The 15,000-nt window shown below is 52.8% G+C and overlaps 1 protein-coding gene across 4 annotated transcripts in view; it reads right to left on the bottom strand.

The window, feature by feature from the left end:
- fhip2b (FHF complex subunit HOOK interacting protein 2B) overlaps positions 1–15,000 on the bottom strand; it is a 19,869-nt gene that overhangs the window by 1,777 nt on the left and 3,092 nt on the right. Inside the window, exons 3-19 of one of the 4 annotated variants that reach the window (XR_003928720.1) lie at positions 14,520–14,605; positions 14,322–14,405; positions 13,986–14,090; positions 13,712–13,831; positions 13,365–13,610; positions 12,197–12,549; positions 12,009–12,108; positions 10,338–10,414; positions 9,681–9,867; positions 9,386–9,549; positions 6,621–6,761; positions 5,914–6,004; positions 3,176–3,322; positions 2,615–2,755; positions 1,766–1,866; positions 867–1,617; positions 1–770 (exon numbers count right to left, since the gene is read on the bottom strand). The exon at positions 1–770 is cut by the window's left edge and continues 1,777 nt beyond it. Coding sequence is in view for 3 of the 4 variants with exons in the window: in XM_030059487.1 (XP_029915347.1) it covers positions 1,515–1,617; positions 1,766–1,866; positions 2,615–2,755; positions 3,176–3,322; positions 5,914–6,004; positions 6,621–6,761; positions 9,386–9,549; positions 9,681–9,867; positions 10,338–10,414; positions 12,009–12,108; positions 12,197–12,549; positions 13,365–13,610; positions 13,712–13,831; positions 13,986–14,090; positions 14,322–14,405; positions 14,520–14,605 (2,246 nt within the window). In the remaining variant the exon portion in view is untranslated. Of the gene's footprint in view, positions 1,618–1,765; positions 1,867–2,614; positions 2,756–3,175; positions 3,323–5,913; positions 6,005–6,620; positions 6,762–9,385; positions 9,550–9,680; positions 9,868–10,337; positions 10,415–12,008; positions 12,109–12,196; positions 12,550–13,364; positions 13,611–13,711; positions 13,832–13,985; positions 14,091–14,321; positions 14,406–14,519; positions 14,606–15,000 lie in introns of all 4 variants that reach the window. The other 3 variants (XM_030059489.1, XM_030059487.1, XM_030059488.1) reach the window with 3 other exon arrangements.

The raw sequence follows: 15,000 nt of genomic DNA, 5'->3' as shown, positions 1-15,000 counted from the left end.
CGCTCAGCCTCCCCGCCGGATCACAGCTGATGGAGCTGCGGCAAGAGGCGGAGCTTATAGGGATACTGGGACATAACTGGTAGCTCAAGTCACCCAAAAGTTTAGAGATTACAGAGAAAGAAAAAAATACAAACTGCTGGTGCCTTTAGGACAGCACTGCCCGTCAGCAGCCAATCACGTACGAGCGTCACAGGTCCTGTCGGCTGCTGTGACAGTCTACTTCCTGTTTCCACACAGGGCTACAGCAGAACCGCAGGCTGCCACAGGCCAAAGTCACGCTCATGGGCGGGGCTTACTGAAGGCTCATCGAACGTCCCATCAGCTCGACGCTGCTGCATGACAGCATCTTCACATCCACTTTGTCCTTTAAACAGGCTCTGCCAATCAGAGAGCTGTTACCATGGTGACCGTCTAGACGGAGGAGGCTGTTGTTTTGTCGTTGCCAGGACGGTTTCCAGTCAGATATCTGGTGTTTTTTAGGGATGAAGAGAGGAGCATCCGCAGGGAACTTAATGTTTTTTGATTCTTTTTAAAAAACGTCCTGCTCCATTCAGGCCATAACGTTCTTAAAATGCTGATTTTCTAAAAGGCCATGGGAGAAATAAACAGGAAATGTACTTCCAGATCCTGGCCGTAAAAAAGTTCCAGACCTGTTGTCTTTTACTTTGGTTTCACAGTTCAGAAAGCACTGGGGGCACATGTGCATCCACACAGCTGTTCAGTGTGGCCACGCCGCATCTCTAACCACCTCCAGACCGCCTCCAGACCGCCTGCAGACCGCCTCCAGACCGCCTCCAGACCACCTCCAGGCCGCCAGGCCGCCTCCAGACCGCCTCCAGACCGCCTGCAGACCAACTCCAGACCACCTCCAGGCCGCCTCCAGGCCGCCTGCAGACCGCCAGACCGCCTCCAGACCGCCTCCAGACCGCCTCCAGACCGCCTCCAGACCAACTCCAGACCAACTCCAGACCAACTCCAGACCGCCTCCAGGCCGCCTCCAGGCCGCCTCCAGACCGCCTGCAGACCGCCTCCAGACCAACTCCAGACCAACTCCAGGCCGCCTCCAGACCGCCTGCAGACCGCCGGGCTCACGCCACAACTCCACTCTGGACGTGGTTTGGATGATGGGCTCACAGTCCGTCCACTCAGGGCGTCATGGCCGTGGTGAGCAAGCTGAGGCTGGCGGCCTGACGTCAGGTCGTGCTCAGTCTGAGTCCGGACTGACTCGTCTCTCTCTCTCTCAGCAAATCAAACTGAAGATCCTGACCAGAACAAACCGGTCTGAGCAGGTTCAGAGCAGGAGGATCCGGTCTGGGACAAACTGCAGCCCCGACTGAGTTGGACAGGTGATCAGCTCCCAGCCAAAGATGTACTATAACAAGAAGATGCAGGAGGACACGGGGAGCAGCAGGAGGACACCGGGAGCAGCAGGAGGACACGGGGAGCAGCAGGAGGACACCGGGAGCAGCAGGAGGACACGGGGAGCAGCAGGAGGACACGGGGAGCAGCAGGAGTCAGACGTGGTTGAGGGGGAGCTTAACAAAGGCGATGGCGGCGAGCTCCTTGCAGAACTCCTCCAGGACGATGACGCCTCTCAGCAGAGTCAGGTGCTCCAGCCTGCAGACACAACACCCCGCAGGTGAGACCCACACACAGGACACACAGACCAGAAGACACTTGAGACACACACACACACACAAACACACACACACACACACACACACACACACACACACACACACACACACACACACACACTCCTCACCCTGCATTGTTGTCCACTCCCAGCAGCTGCTTCCTAACGTTGACGAGTCTGTCTGTCAGATTGGGGATCAGCTGGATCTTCTGCATCAACTCTCCTATCACCTGACACACACACACACACACACACACACACACACACACACACACACATAATGGTTACTACAACATGTGATAGTATGTCCACCATGATGAATGAGCTGGTCTACAGAAATATTCCTCCTGCAAGAACATGTGTGTCCTCCTGCAGGGGGCGCTGCAGAGGCTGAGCAGAGTGTCGGCTCTGTAGATGATAATCCTGCTCCTCCTGCAGGGGGCGCTGCAGAGGCTGAGCAGAGTGTCGGCTCTGTAGATGATAATCCTGCTCCTCCTGTGTGTTTGGTGATTGGTTCAGGAACAGTCCAGTTACTGATCAATATCTGGATCAAATGGACTGATCAGTTTAGAGCATTGAGCCCCACTGACCCACACAGATTCTGCTCTGTTTAGCTCAGTGCTGCCCCCGCTGGACACAACACTGACCTGCAGGCTGTTTAGCTCAGTGCTGCCCCCGCTGGACACAACACTGACCTGCAGGCTGTTTAGCTCAGTGCTGCCCCCGCTGGACACAACACTGACCTGCAGGCTGTTTAGCTCAGTGCTGCCCCCGCTGGACACAACACTGACATATTCGTAAGGGCAGCGCAGAACAACTAAAGAGGAGATTTCACCACCATGTGGACTCAGACCACTCTCTCTCATACACACACACACACACACACACATACGCACACACACACACACACACCCCAGGGAACTATACAACACACACATTACACTCTATGTGCAGCAGCAGCCAGGCTGTCTGTCTTACCCTGATGAGGACAGAGAAGGGAGACCTGCAGCAGTGAGACAGGCTGATGTAGGGGTTGAGCAGGTACTCCTGCAGCAGTGGGTGCTGAAAGGCAGACAGTCTGGACAGGATGGAGGTCAGCTGCAGGTTCAGCTCATACGGCTGCAGGGAGACAGGTCAGCACAGGTGATCATCACTCACTGCAACAGACAGACAGGCTGACAGACAGACAGACAGGTCGACAGACAGACAGACAGACAGACAGACAGGTCGACAGACAGACAGGCTGACAGACAGACAGACAGACAGACAGACAGACAGGCTGACAGACAGACAGACAGACAGACAGACAGGCCGACAGACAGACAGACAGACAGGTCGACAGACAGACAGGCTGACAGACAGACAGACAGACAGGCCGACAGACACACAGACAGGCTGACAGACAGGTCGACAGACAGACAGACAGACAGGTCGACAGACAGACAGACAGACAGACAAGCCGACAGACAGACAGACAGGCCGACAGACAGACAGACAGGCCGACAGACAGACAGGCCGACAGACAGACAGACAGTCTACCTGTTCCAGGATGCGTCCCAGTCGGTCCAGCAGCACCTTGAGCAGAGAACCCTCAGAGAAAGGCTCCGCCCCCCAAACTGAGGAGGAGGGAGGAGGAAGGCTGTCCGGCCAATCCCACGACTGAGAGAGAGACAGGCACTCCTTCACCTGGAGGACGGGACAGGACGACATCACTCACTACTGCAGTACTACTATGGGATTACTACGGTATCAGCATCGGATGTAATACTAGAGCTATGTCAGCAGTATGTCAGTACTATGTGAGTACTATGTCAGTACTATGTGAGTACCATATCAGTACTATGTGAGTACCATATCAGTACTATGTCAGTACTATGTGAGTACCATGTGAGCACTATGTCAGTACTATGTGAGTACCATGTCAGTACCATGTGAGTACTACGTCAGTACTATGTCAGTACTATGTGAGTACCATGTGAGCACTATGTCAGTACTATGTGAGTACCATGTCAGTACCATGTCAGCACTATGTGAGTACCATGTGAGTACTACATCAGTGTCATGTGAGTACTATGTGAGTACCATGTGAGTACTATGTGAGTACCATGTGAGTACTATGTGAGTACCATGTGAGTACTACGTCAGTGTCATGTGAGTACTATGTGAGTACCATGTGAGTACTATGTGAGTACCATGTGAGTACTACATCAGTACCATGTGAGTACTATGTGAGTACCATGTGAGTACTATGTGAGTACCATGTGAGTACTACATCAGTACCATGTGAGTACTATGTGAGTACCATGTGAGTACTACGTCAGTAGCATGTGAGTACTATGTGAGTACCATGTGAGTACTACATCAGTACCTGTGAGTACTACACCAGTACCATGTGAGTACTATGTGAGTACCATGTGAGTACTACGTGAGTACTATGTGAGTACCATGTGAGTACTACGTCAGAACTAAGTCAGTACTATGTGAGTACTATGTGAGTACCATGTGAGTACAACGTCAGTACTAAGTCAGTACTATGTGAGTACCATGTGAGTACTACGTCAGTACTAAGTCAGTACTATGTGAGTACTATGTGAGTACTACATCAGTACTAAGTCAGTACTATGTGAGTACCATGTGAGTACTGCGTCAGTACTAAGTCAGTACTATGTGAGTACTATGTGAGTACCATGTGAGTACTACATCAGTACTAAGTCAGTACTATGTGAGTACCATGTGAGTACTACGTCAGTACTATGTGAGTACCATGTGAGTACTATGTGAGTACCATGTGAGTACTACATCAGTACCATGTGAGTACTATGTGAGTACTACGTCAGTACTACGTCAGTACTAAGTCAGTACTATGTGAGTACTATGTGAGTACCATGTGAGTACAACGTCAGTACTAAGTCAGTACTATGTGAGTACCATGTGAGTACTACGTCAGTACTAAGTCAGTACTATGTGAGTACTATGTGAGTACCATGTGAGTACTACATCAGTACTAAGTCAGTACTATGTGAGTACCATGTGAGTACTACGTCAGTACTAAGTCAGTACTATGTGAGTACTATGTGAGTACCATGTGAGTACTACATCAGTACTATGTGAGTACCATGTGAGTACTACATCAGTACCATGTGAGTACTATGTGAGTACCATGTGAGTACTATGTGAGTACCATGTGAGTACTACATCAGTAGCATGTGAGTACTATGTGAGTACCATGTGAGTACTACGTCAGTAGCATGTGAGTACTATGTGAGTACCATGTGAGTACTACATCAGTACCTGTGAGTACTACGCCAGTACCATGTGAGTATTATGTGAGTACCATGTGAGTACTACGTCAGTACTATGTGAGTACCATGTGAGTACTACGTCAGTACTAAGTCAGTACTATGTGAGTACCATGTGAGTACAACGTCAGTACTAAGTCAGTACTATGTGAGTACCATGTGAGTACTACGTCAGTACTAAGTCAGTACTATGTGAGTACTATGTGAGTACCATGTGAGTACTACATCAGTACTAAGTCAGTACTATGTGAGTACCATGTGAGTACTACGTCAGGACTATGTGAGTACCATGTCAGTACTATGTGAGTACCATATCAGTACCATGTGAGTACCATATCAGTACCATGTGAGTACCATATCAGTACCATGTGAGTACCATGTGAGTACTGTCAGTACCATATCAGTACTATGTGAGTACTATGTCAGTGCCATGTCAGTACTATGTCAGTACTAAGTCAGTACCATGTGAGTACTATGTCAGTACTAAGTCAGTACCATGTCAGTACCATGTAAGTATTATGTCAGTACCATGTCAGTACCATATCAGTACTATGTCAGTACCATGTGAGTACTATGTCAGTACTAAGTCAGTACCATGTGAGTACTATGTCAGTACCATATCAGTACTATGTGAGTACTATGTCAGTACTAAGTCAGTACCATGTGAGTACTATGTCAGTACTAAGTCAGTACCATGTCAGTACCATGTCAGTACCATGTCAGTACCATGTCAGTACAATGTCAGTACCATGTCAGTACCATGTCAGTACCATGTGAGTACTGTGTGAGTACCATGTCAGTACCATATCAGTACCATATCAGTACTATGTCAGTACCATGTCAGTACCATGTCAGTACCATGTCAGTACTATGTCAGTACCATGTCACTACCATGTCACTACCATGTCAGTACTATGTCAGTACCATGTGAGTACCATATCAGTACCATATCAGTACCATGTGGGTGCGCTGGCCTACCAGGCTGTGAGCATCGTGGACGTAGGAGTCATATCCTCCTCCCTGCAGCAGGTGAGCTGACCGAGCCTGCTGAGGAACCAGACACAGGAAGCTACACACACACACACACACACACACACACACACAGACAGACACACACACACACACACACACACACACACAGACACACACACACACACACACACACACACACACACACACACACACACACAGAGTTAGGGGGCGGCCGGACTCAAAGGGATAAATGCTGTGTGGATCTGTTTTATGTGCCATTGGAATGAAAGAGAGGCAAGGCATTGTGGGAAAAGATGAGGCCTCAAAATCGTCTGAACATCAACACGTGCGTCGCGTTCACCTCCGATCACACAACTCGTGTGTGGCGTTCACCTCCGAACACACAACACGTGTGTGGCGTTCACTTCCGATCACACAACACGTGTGTGGCGTGTTGTGTGTGGCGTGTTGTGTGTGGCGTGGCGTGTTGTGTGTGGCGTGTTGTGTGTGGCGTGTTGTGTGTGGCGTGTTGTGTGTGGCGTGGCGTGTGTGGCGTGGCGTGTTGTGTGTGGCGTGTTGTGTGTTCGGAGGTGAAGTTCAGAGTGAGGCTGTGTGTCGGATGCAGAGCAGCCCTCTGCTGTTCAGCCTGTCAGCCTGCAGAGACTCATCCAGGTGATCAAAGGTGTGAGAGCCACTTCCTGTCTGTCGGCTACCTGTTGACGACGTCTGCGGCTGAGCCCTGTCCAGAGGAGGAGGAGGAGGCGGAGGAGGAGGCGGGGCAGGAGAGAGGAGGCGGCAGCAGCTGGCTGTCTGAGAACATGCTGTCTGAGAAGAAGGGATCCTCCTCCAGGTCTCTGCAGGAGAACGTCAACAAACACACTTTCAATATCAGAAAGCAGGAAACACCATTTCCCATGAGCCTCCAGGGCGTGGGGGTGTGTACTAGTGCAGCTGCAGAGTTTGTCTGAGGTCAAAGGTCAGAGGTCAGAGTGACAGAAGGCAACAAGTTGGAACAGGAGACTGTTCACCCATGCTTTCTATAAGCCCCCGCCGGACGTGGTGAGGTCATAGTGAGGACGTGGTGAGGTCGTGGTCGTGGTGAGGTTGTGGTGAGGTCGTGGTGAGGTCGTGGTCGTGGTGAGGTCATGGTGAGGTCGTGGTCGTGGTGAGGTCGTGGTGAGGTCATGGTGAGGTCGTGGTGAGGTCGTGGTCGTGGTGAGGTCGTGGTGAGGTCATGGTGAGGTCGTGAGGTCGTGGTGAGGACGTGGTGAGGACGTGGTGAGGTCGTGGTGAGGTCGTGGTGAGGTCGTGGTCGTGGTGAGGTCGTGGTGAGGTCGTGGTGAGGTCGTGATCGTGGTGAGGTCGTGGTGAGGTCGTGGTGAGGACGTGGTGAGGTCGTGGTGAGGACGTGGTGAGGTCGTGGTTGTGGTGAGGTCGTGGTGAGGTTGTGGTGAGGTCGTGGTGAGGACGTGGTGAGGTCGTGGTTGTGGTGAGGTCGTGGTGAGGTTGTGGTGAGGTCGTGGTGAGGACGTGGTGAGGTCGTGGTCGTGGTGAGGTTGTGGTCGTGGTGAGGTCGTGGTGAGGTCATGGTGAGGTCGTGGTCGTGGTGAGGTCATGGTGAGGTCGTGGTGAGGTCGTGGTGAGGACGTGGTGAGGACGTGGTGAGGTTGTGGTGAGGTCGTGAGGTCGTGGTGAGGACGTGGTGAGGACGTGGTGAGGTTGTGGTGAGGTCGTGGTCGTGGTGAGGTCATGGTGAGGTCGTGGTGAGGTCGTGGTGAGGTCATGGTGAGGTCGTGAGGTCGTGGTGAGGACGTGGTGAGGACGTGGTGAGGACGTGGTGAGGTCGTGGTGAGGTCGTGGTGAGGTCGTGGTCGTGTTGAGGTCGTGGTCGTGGTGAGGTCGTGGTGAGGACGTGGTGAGGACGTGGTGAGGTCGTGGTGAGGACGTGGTGAGGTCGTGGTGAGGTCGTGGTCGTGGTGAGGTCGTGGTGAGGACGTGGTGAGGTCATGGTGAGGTTCGTGAGGTCGTGGTGAGGACGTGGTGAGGACGTGGTGAGGTCGTGGTGAGGTCGTGGTGAGGTCGTGGTCGTGGTGAGGTCATGGTGAGGTCGTGGTGAGGTCGTGGTGAGGTCGTGAGGTCGTGGTGAGGTCATGGTGAGGTCGTGGTGAGGTCATGGTGAGGTCGTGAGGTCGTGGTGAGGACGTGGTGAGGTCGTGGTGAGGTTGTGGTGAGGTCGTGGTCGTGGTGAGGTCATGGTGAGGTCGTGGTGAGGTCGTGGTGAGGTCATGGTGAGGTCGTGGTGAGGTCGTGGTGAGGACGTGGTGAGGTCGTGGTGAGGTCGTGGTGAGGTCGTGGTGAGGACGTGGTGAGGTCGTGGTCGTGGTGAGGTCGTGGTCGTGGTGAGGTCGTGGTGAGGTCGTGGTCGTGGTGAGGTCATGGTGAGGTCGTGGTCGTGGTGAGGTCATGGTGAGGTCGTGGTCGTGGTGAGGTCATGGTGAGGTCGTGGTGAGGTCGTGGTGAGGTCATGGTGAGGTCGTGAGGTCGTGGTGAGGACGTGGTGAGGTTGTGGTGAGGTCGTGGTCGTGGTGAGGTCATGGTGAGGTCGTGGTGAGGTCGTGGTGAGGTCATGGTGAGGTCGTGAGGTCGTGGTGAGGACGTGGTGAGGACGTGGTGAGGTCGTGGTGAGGTCGTGGTGAGGTCGTGGTCGTGGTGAGGTCATGGTGAGGTTGTGGTGAGGTCGTGGTGAGGTCATGGTGAGGTCGTGAGGTCGTGGTGAGGACGTGGTGAGGACGTGGTGAGGTTGTGGTGAGGTCGTGGTCGTGGTGAGGTCATGGTGAGGTCGTGGTGAGGTCGTGGTGAGGTCATGGTGAGGTCGTGAGGTCGTGGTGAGGACGTGGTGAGGACGTGGTGAGGTCGTGGTGAGGTCGTGGTGAGGTCGTGGTCGTGGTGAGGTCGTGGTGAGGACGTGGTGAGGACGTGGTGAGGTCGTGGTGAGGTCGTGGTGAGGTCGTGGTGAGGTCGTGGTGAGGTCGTGGTTGTGGTGAGGTCGTGGTGAGGACGTGGTGAGGTCGTGGTGAGGACGTGGTGAGGTCGTGGTCGTGGTGAGGTTGTGGTCGTGGTGAGGTCGTGGTGAGGTCATGGTGAGGACGTGGTGAGGTCGTGGTGAGGACGTGGTGAGGTCGTGGTCGTGGTGAGGTTGTGGTCGTGGTGAGGTCGTGGTGAGGACGTGGTGAGGACGTGGTGAGGTTGTGGTGAGGTCGTGGTCGTGGTGAGGTCATGGTGAGGTCGTGGTGAGGTCGTGGTGAGGTCATGGTGAGGTCGTGGTGAGGTCGTGGTCGTGGTGAGGTCATGGTGAGGTCGTGGTGAGGTCACTGCGACCACAGTCTGTCCTCAGTGCTGCTGTCTGAGCGCCTGAGACACAGGTGAGCACCAGGTGTGAAGGGGGTGGAGCCTGCTGGCCGCCCGGGGCTGAACTCACTCGTTCTCCTCTGCAGGGTCGGCTGTCGGCCGCTCCTCCACACCAGCAGGGGGCAGCGACAGGTAGCTGCGACTCTCCAGGTTCCTCAGCACCAGAATGGTCAGAATGTCCTCATGAGGCTTCTGTAGCAGCTCCTCCACCAGACAGAGGGACGCCATGCTGATCTGCACACACACACACACACACACACACACACACACACACACACACACACACACACACATATTCTCACATGCATCTGAATCTGTGTGCCCGGTGTTTTCTGTCCAGTGAGGCTGCCGTACGTCACACCCACCTGGTCGGAGATGTGGTCGCAGCGCTCCAGCAGGCGCTCCCTCAGTGTATGTGTGTGTGAGTGTGTGTGTGTGTGTGTGTGTGGGCCCAGCAGGAACAGAACCAGCTGGTCGAGCAGCGCCGCCGACTGGACGAGTCGCACCACCGCGCTGAGCAGGGCGGTGCTGAGCAGGACGGCCGGCTCCGCCCTGCAGGGAGACACAGGCACAGGAATCTAACACACCCACCACACTCATATTAACATAATACAACTCTTTGGAAGTGTGAGATTAGTTCAGCAATGTGTGTGTGTGTGTGTGTGTGTGTGTGTTGTTGCTGAGCTCAGTATCAGGTTCTATTCTGACCCCAACAGCTCTCACAGTGAGGCCCTGACCTCGCTGCTGCCAACAGAGCAGGAAGCTGCTGCCCTTTCACAATAAAACAGACTGAGACCCAAAGCTTCATGGATCTGCTCTCTAATCCAGTACCACTCTTGGAAGATTCTAAACAAGAAACATCTGGATTAGAATCCTGCAAGACCTGATCAGAAAAATGTTGATTTTATTGTGTTGTCCATATTGGCCAGTCGTCCAGTCACACACAGAGCTCAGCAACAACAACAACAACAACAACAACAACACCACCACCACCACCACAGGAAGGCCCCCATGACACTCACATCTGCAGCAGCTGAGGCTGCAGCACCGCCAGCAGCCACGCCTGGTGCACCGCCTGGGCCAGCCTCACCGCCAGCACCTACACACACACACACACACACACACACACACACACACACACACACACACACACACACACACACACACACACACACAGAAAACACAGGTTGTGAGTGTAAAACATTATGTTGTTACCTAATGTGAGTAATTTTAGCTAAGAGCCACACATCAAAAGGCTTTTTCTGTTGGAGAAAGTTTTTTATTTTTCTTCCAGGACTCAGACGACAAGAACTCAGCATCAGATCTGCAGCGTGGGTCAGGGTCAGTGTGGCGTCTGAACCGTCTGACATTAGGGGTGGCAGGTGGGGGTGGGCTGCTTATCAGGTCACTGAAGTATCACAATTCTTTTTTTTTTGTTACAATTTTTTTTACTTGATTTTTTTTTTTTTTTTTTTTTTTTTTTTTTTTTTACTATTGTTAAAAATCAATTTAAAAACAAACTAAGGAATCCACTTGTGCCAAACATGTCATGCTGGGTTCTCAGCAAGGAGGCTAAATATCACTGCAAGGTTCAGCTGAACTTTAGCTTTAGGGGAAAAACCAGCATGTGTGTCTCCAGCCGGTCCCTTGACCTCTGACCTCCAGCTGTGTGAATGAAAATGGGTTCTCTCCCCTTTGCAGACACGCCCACCTTCTGCTAATCCCATGCAGTTTGGGCCCCAAAGCCTGCAGTCCACATGTGTTCTTGTGGCCTGTTGTAAAATGGTGTGTGTGTGCAGACTGGGGCCTAAACAGTCTTGGAGCTGCATCAGTTGCTTTGACTGGAAAGCTGAGACTCTTGTGGATTCAATGAGCCACATTTGATTCCTGTGTGATGATGTTGGCCCCCATAGCAGCCATTTGATGCCTCTTCTCTGAATAGACAAGCTAAGCCAGTGTGCTGCTGTTAGCCAGTGAAAATAGAGCGGAGTGGCACCTCTTCACTTTGTTTTACAGTCTATGTCAGTGCGCTGCTGTAGCTGGAGAGTTTCTCTGCCCTTTGGCTCGTGCCGTGCCGGTGCAGCTGTTACGCCAAATTCCGCGTTAAAAATACATTACGCTTTATTTGGCTAATCTGCAGCTTCACACAAGTCACCCAAATCCCAATGGATCACTGGGATTTGCGAGCGCTTGTGTTTTTCGCGCTCGGCGACTCATACCTTCCCCCACCGCCGAGCCTACAGCGGACGTGTTGCGGCTGAAAGCCATCCTCTCAGCGTGCACGCAGAAACTATTCTCTGCAGTGATTGGTTAATTCAGTTGTCAGTATTTCATGACTTGGCCCAGAACCCGCCTAACTCCCTCCGGACAATCCAAGCTAGCATCAACAACAGATTCCTAAAGGAGCCGCAGATTTAATATGTCAGTGTGCGTTTTTCCCCCTTTCCTCGTTCATTTGATCTCGGCGGTCGGTGAAAACGTCGAGGCGGTGCGCCTAAGAAATTATAAGGCAGGGAAAACCCTGGTCTCATTAACATCAACTTGGTCATTATGGCTGAAGAGTAAAAAGTTATTACCCTTACAGACAGACAGACAGATGCAGGCACACAGAATGTCCACCAGGGGGCAGCAGCAGCAGTGAGTGTTAGTGTTAGTGTGACTGTCAGCCGTGTCATCAGTCAGGTGAGCTGTACCTGCGGCGCCTCCTTCATCAGGTGATCCAGGAAGTCCAGCCAGCAGAAGAAGTTGGTCACATGATCGGTGCCGTCTGAGCTGGACTGGGAGAACTGGGAGCTGACAGGAGACAGCATGAGCTCACTGTCATGGAATACTGCTTTGTGTGTGTGTGTGTGTGTGTGTGTGTGTGTGTGTGTGTGTGTACCTCCAGGGTGTGTGCTGCCAGCCCTGCAGCTCTCTGGGCTCCAGCTGCTCCAGGGGCAGCAGGCCGTGCAGCTGCACCAGCCGCCCAGCCAGCAGCACCGCCAGGGGGCTTCGCTCTGCCAGAACCTCCCCCGGACCTGCAGAACCTGCAGAACCTGCAGAACCACCAGAACCACCAGAACCTGCAGAACCTCCAGAACCTCCAGAACCTGCAGAACCTGCAGAACCTCCAGAACCTGCAGAACCTGCAGAACCTGCAGAACCTGCAGAACCCTCAGTGCCCCCTGCCTCCCCGGCCTGCAGGGAGCAGAGCAGCAGCAGAGAGGAGCAGGCCTTCAGACGCACCGAGGACTTCTGGAGAAACACACACACACACACACACACACACACACACACACACACACACACACACACACACACACACACGCACACACACGCACACACACACACACACACACACACACACACACACACACGCACACACACGCACACACACACACACACACACACGCACACACACACACACACACACACGTGTCACATGACAGCTGGCTTGTGGAGCCCACAGAAAGTGAACTGAGCTTCTGATCATTTTGAAATAACTTGATTGGCAGCAGAGGATTTGAACTTTAACTTCCTCCTTGGTTGTTGCCGTGACGCCGTGACAGACAGACGTCACCGTGCAAGTTTCAATAAAGTTATTCAAACAGAGTACTCTGCCCACGCCGTGACATCACTGAACACTACAGCTGTTGCCATGGACAACAGACACCCATCTGCTCACTGATTGGCTCTTGGTTCTTGGTTCTGGCCTCAGTTCACCTCCACAGTAACAACAACAACAACAACAACAACAACAACAACAACAGTAACACATCATTTGGTTTCTCTGAGGAGAGCAGCAGCCAGACTCAGACGCTCCAACCCCGCCCATCAGCCTGCCAAGCCCCGCCCCTCAGCCTACCACGCCCCTCAGTTTGCCCCGCCCATGCTGCCTGCCCCGCCCATCAGCCTGCCACGCCCCTCAGTTTGCCCCGCCCACGCTGCCTACCCCGCCCCTCAGCCTGCCACGCCCCGCTACCTGTCATGCGGAGGCATCAGACTGTGTGTTTTCACACACTCACACACACACACACACACACACACACAGAGCTCAGGTGTGAACTCACCTGGCTCTTGGTGAGCTGCACCAGAGCAAACAGCAGGCCGCTGGACACACTGCTCTCTGATTGGTTGGGGCTGGAGGCAGAGCATTCTGATTGGTCGGGGCTGGAGGCGGGGCTTAAAGAAGACATGGGTGAACCTGATGGGTTGGAAGGCACGTCGGTCTCTGTCATGTGATTGGAGGCTTGTTTCCTGGCCTCTGATTGGTCAGGGGCGGAGCCTGAAGTCCTGGCTGCTGATTGGTCTGGAAGCTGTCAACAGAAAAGATGAAGAGTTTCAATGATAACTGTTATACCTGCACACACACACACACACACACACACACACACATATACCCTCTGTGTTTCCACACCTCTAAGACGTAGTGGAGGACGTAGGGATCCTGTTTGACCCTGGAGCAGACGACCAATAGGAACTGAGCTTCCTCCTTCTCGGTGTGCGAACCAGGAAGTGCACAGAGCCGGATCAGCTTCTGCAACACACAGCAGCACAGCATCAGGCTAACAGCTAACGGCTAACCCTCTGAGCTCATTACCTACAACCAGCAGCGTTTAACAAGAGCGTGTGTGTGTGTGTGTGGGTGTGTGCGTGTGTGTGTGTGTGTGTGTGTGTGTGTGTGTGTGTACCTGTACAGGTCTGTACACGCTGATGAGGTGCAACAGAGGTTTCTGGATCTGAGACAAGAACTTTGAGATGAACAACAAAACCTGCTGAGACATTCCAGGAGGATACTGAGGAGACAAGGAGACAAGGAGAGGAGACAAGGAGACAAGGAGAGGAGAGGAGGAGATGAAGTCAGTGGTGAATGTGACTGATGAACTTCAGGGAGCAGGCGTGTTGACTTAGACAGCACACACACACACACACACACACACACACAACACACAACACACAACACACACACCTTCTCACACAACACAACTTGACCTGTGAGTGTGTGAGTGTGTGTGTGTGTGTGTTACCTGTGCCTTGCCCAGTGTGCAGAGTGTCTCTAGTATTTTGTGCTGCAGCAGATACTCCAGACACGGGCCTGTCTCCTCCACACCCTGCCATCAGTCAATCAATCAATCAATCAATCAAACAAATCAGTGTTGCAATTGATTATTTACAGTCTGTGTGTGTGTGTGTGTGTGTGTGTGTGTGTGTGTGTGTGTGTGTACCTGCTGTTTCTCCTCATACACCAGTATGTCCAACATCTGCCTGAGACGCCAGGGGATGTCTGTCTGTCTGACTGGACGACTCTCATCTGCTCTCACACACACACACACACACACACACACACACACACACACACACACACACACACACACACACACACACACACACAGTCTGTTTGGTTGATGTACAAGCAGCTCAAATGAAGGCGGAGCCTTTAAGCCAAAGTGAGGCGCTGCTTCTGATTGGTCAGAGAAGAAAGAGCGGGAGGAGAAAAGAAAACAACAACGAGAGTCTGTTCTTCCACGTTTCCTGCCGGCACCTGAACGCAGCACACACCCAGCAGCCGGCAGAGCGACTCGGGACAGGTGTGACACCCGTACAGAGGCTGGTCACTTCCTGTCTCCCCCCACAGGTGGCAGTGTCACATCAGATGAACCAATCAGGTTGTAGCTGGGTGGTTTGGTCGAGTTCATCAATGAGTGG

The sequence above is a fragment of the Myripristis murdjan genome, chromosome 9, assembly GCF_902150065.1.
Source record: "Myripristis murdjan chromosome 9, fMyrMur1.1, whole genome shotgun sequence".
NCBI classification, from domain to species: domain Eukaryota; kingdom Metazoa; phylum Chordata; class Actinopteri; order Holocentriformes; family Holocentridae; genus Myripristis; species Myripristis murdjan.
This window is presented reverse-complemented; position numbering and strand designations above follow the sequence as displayed.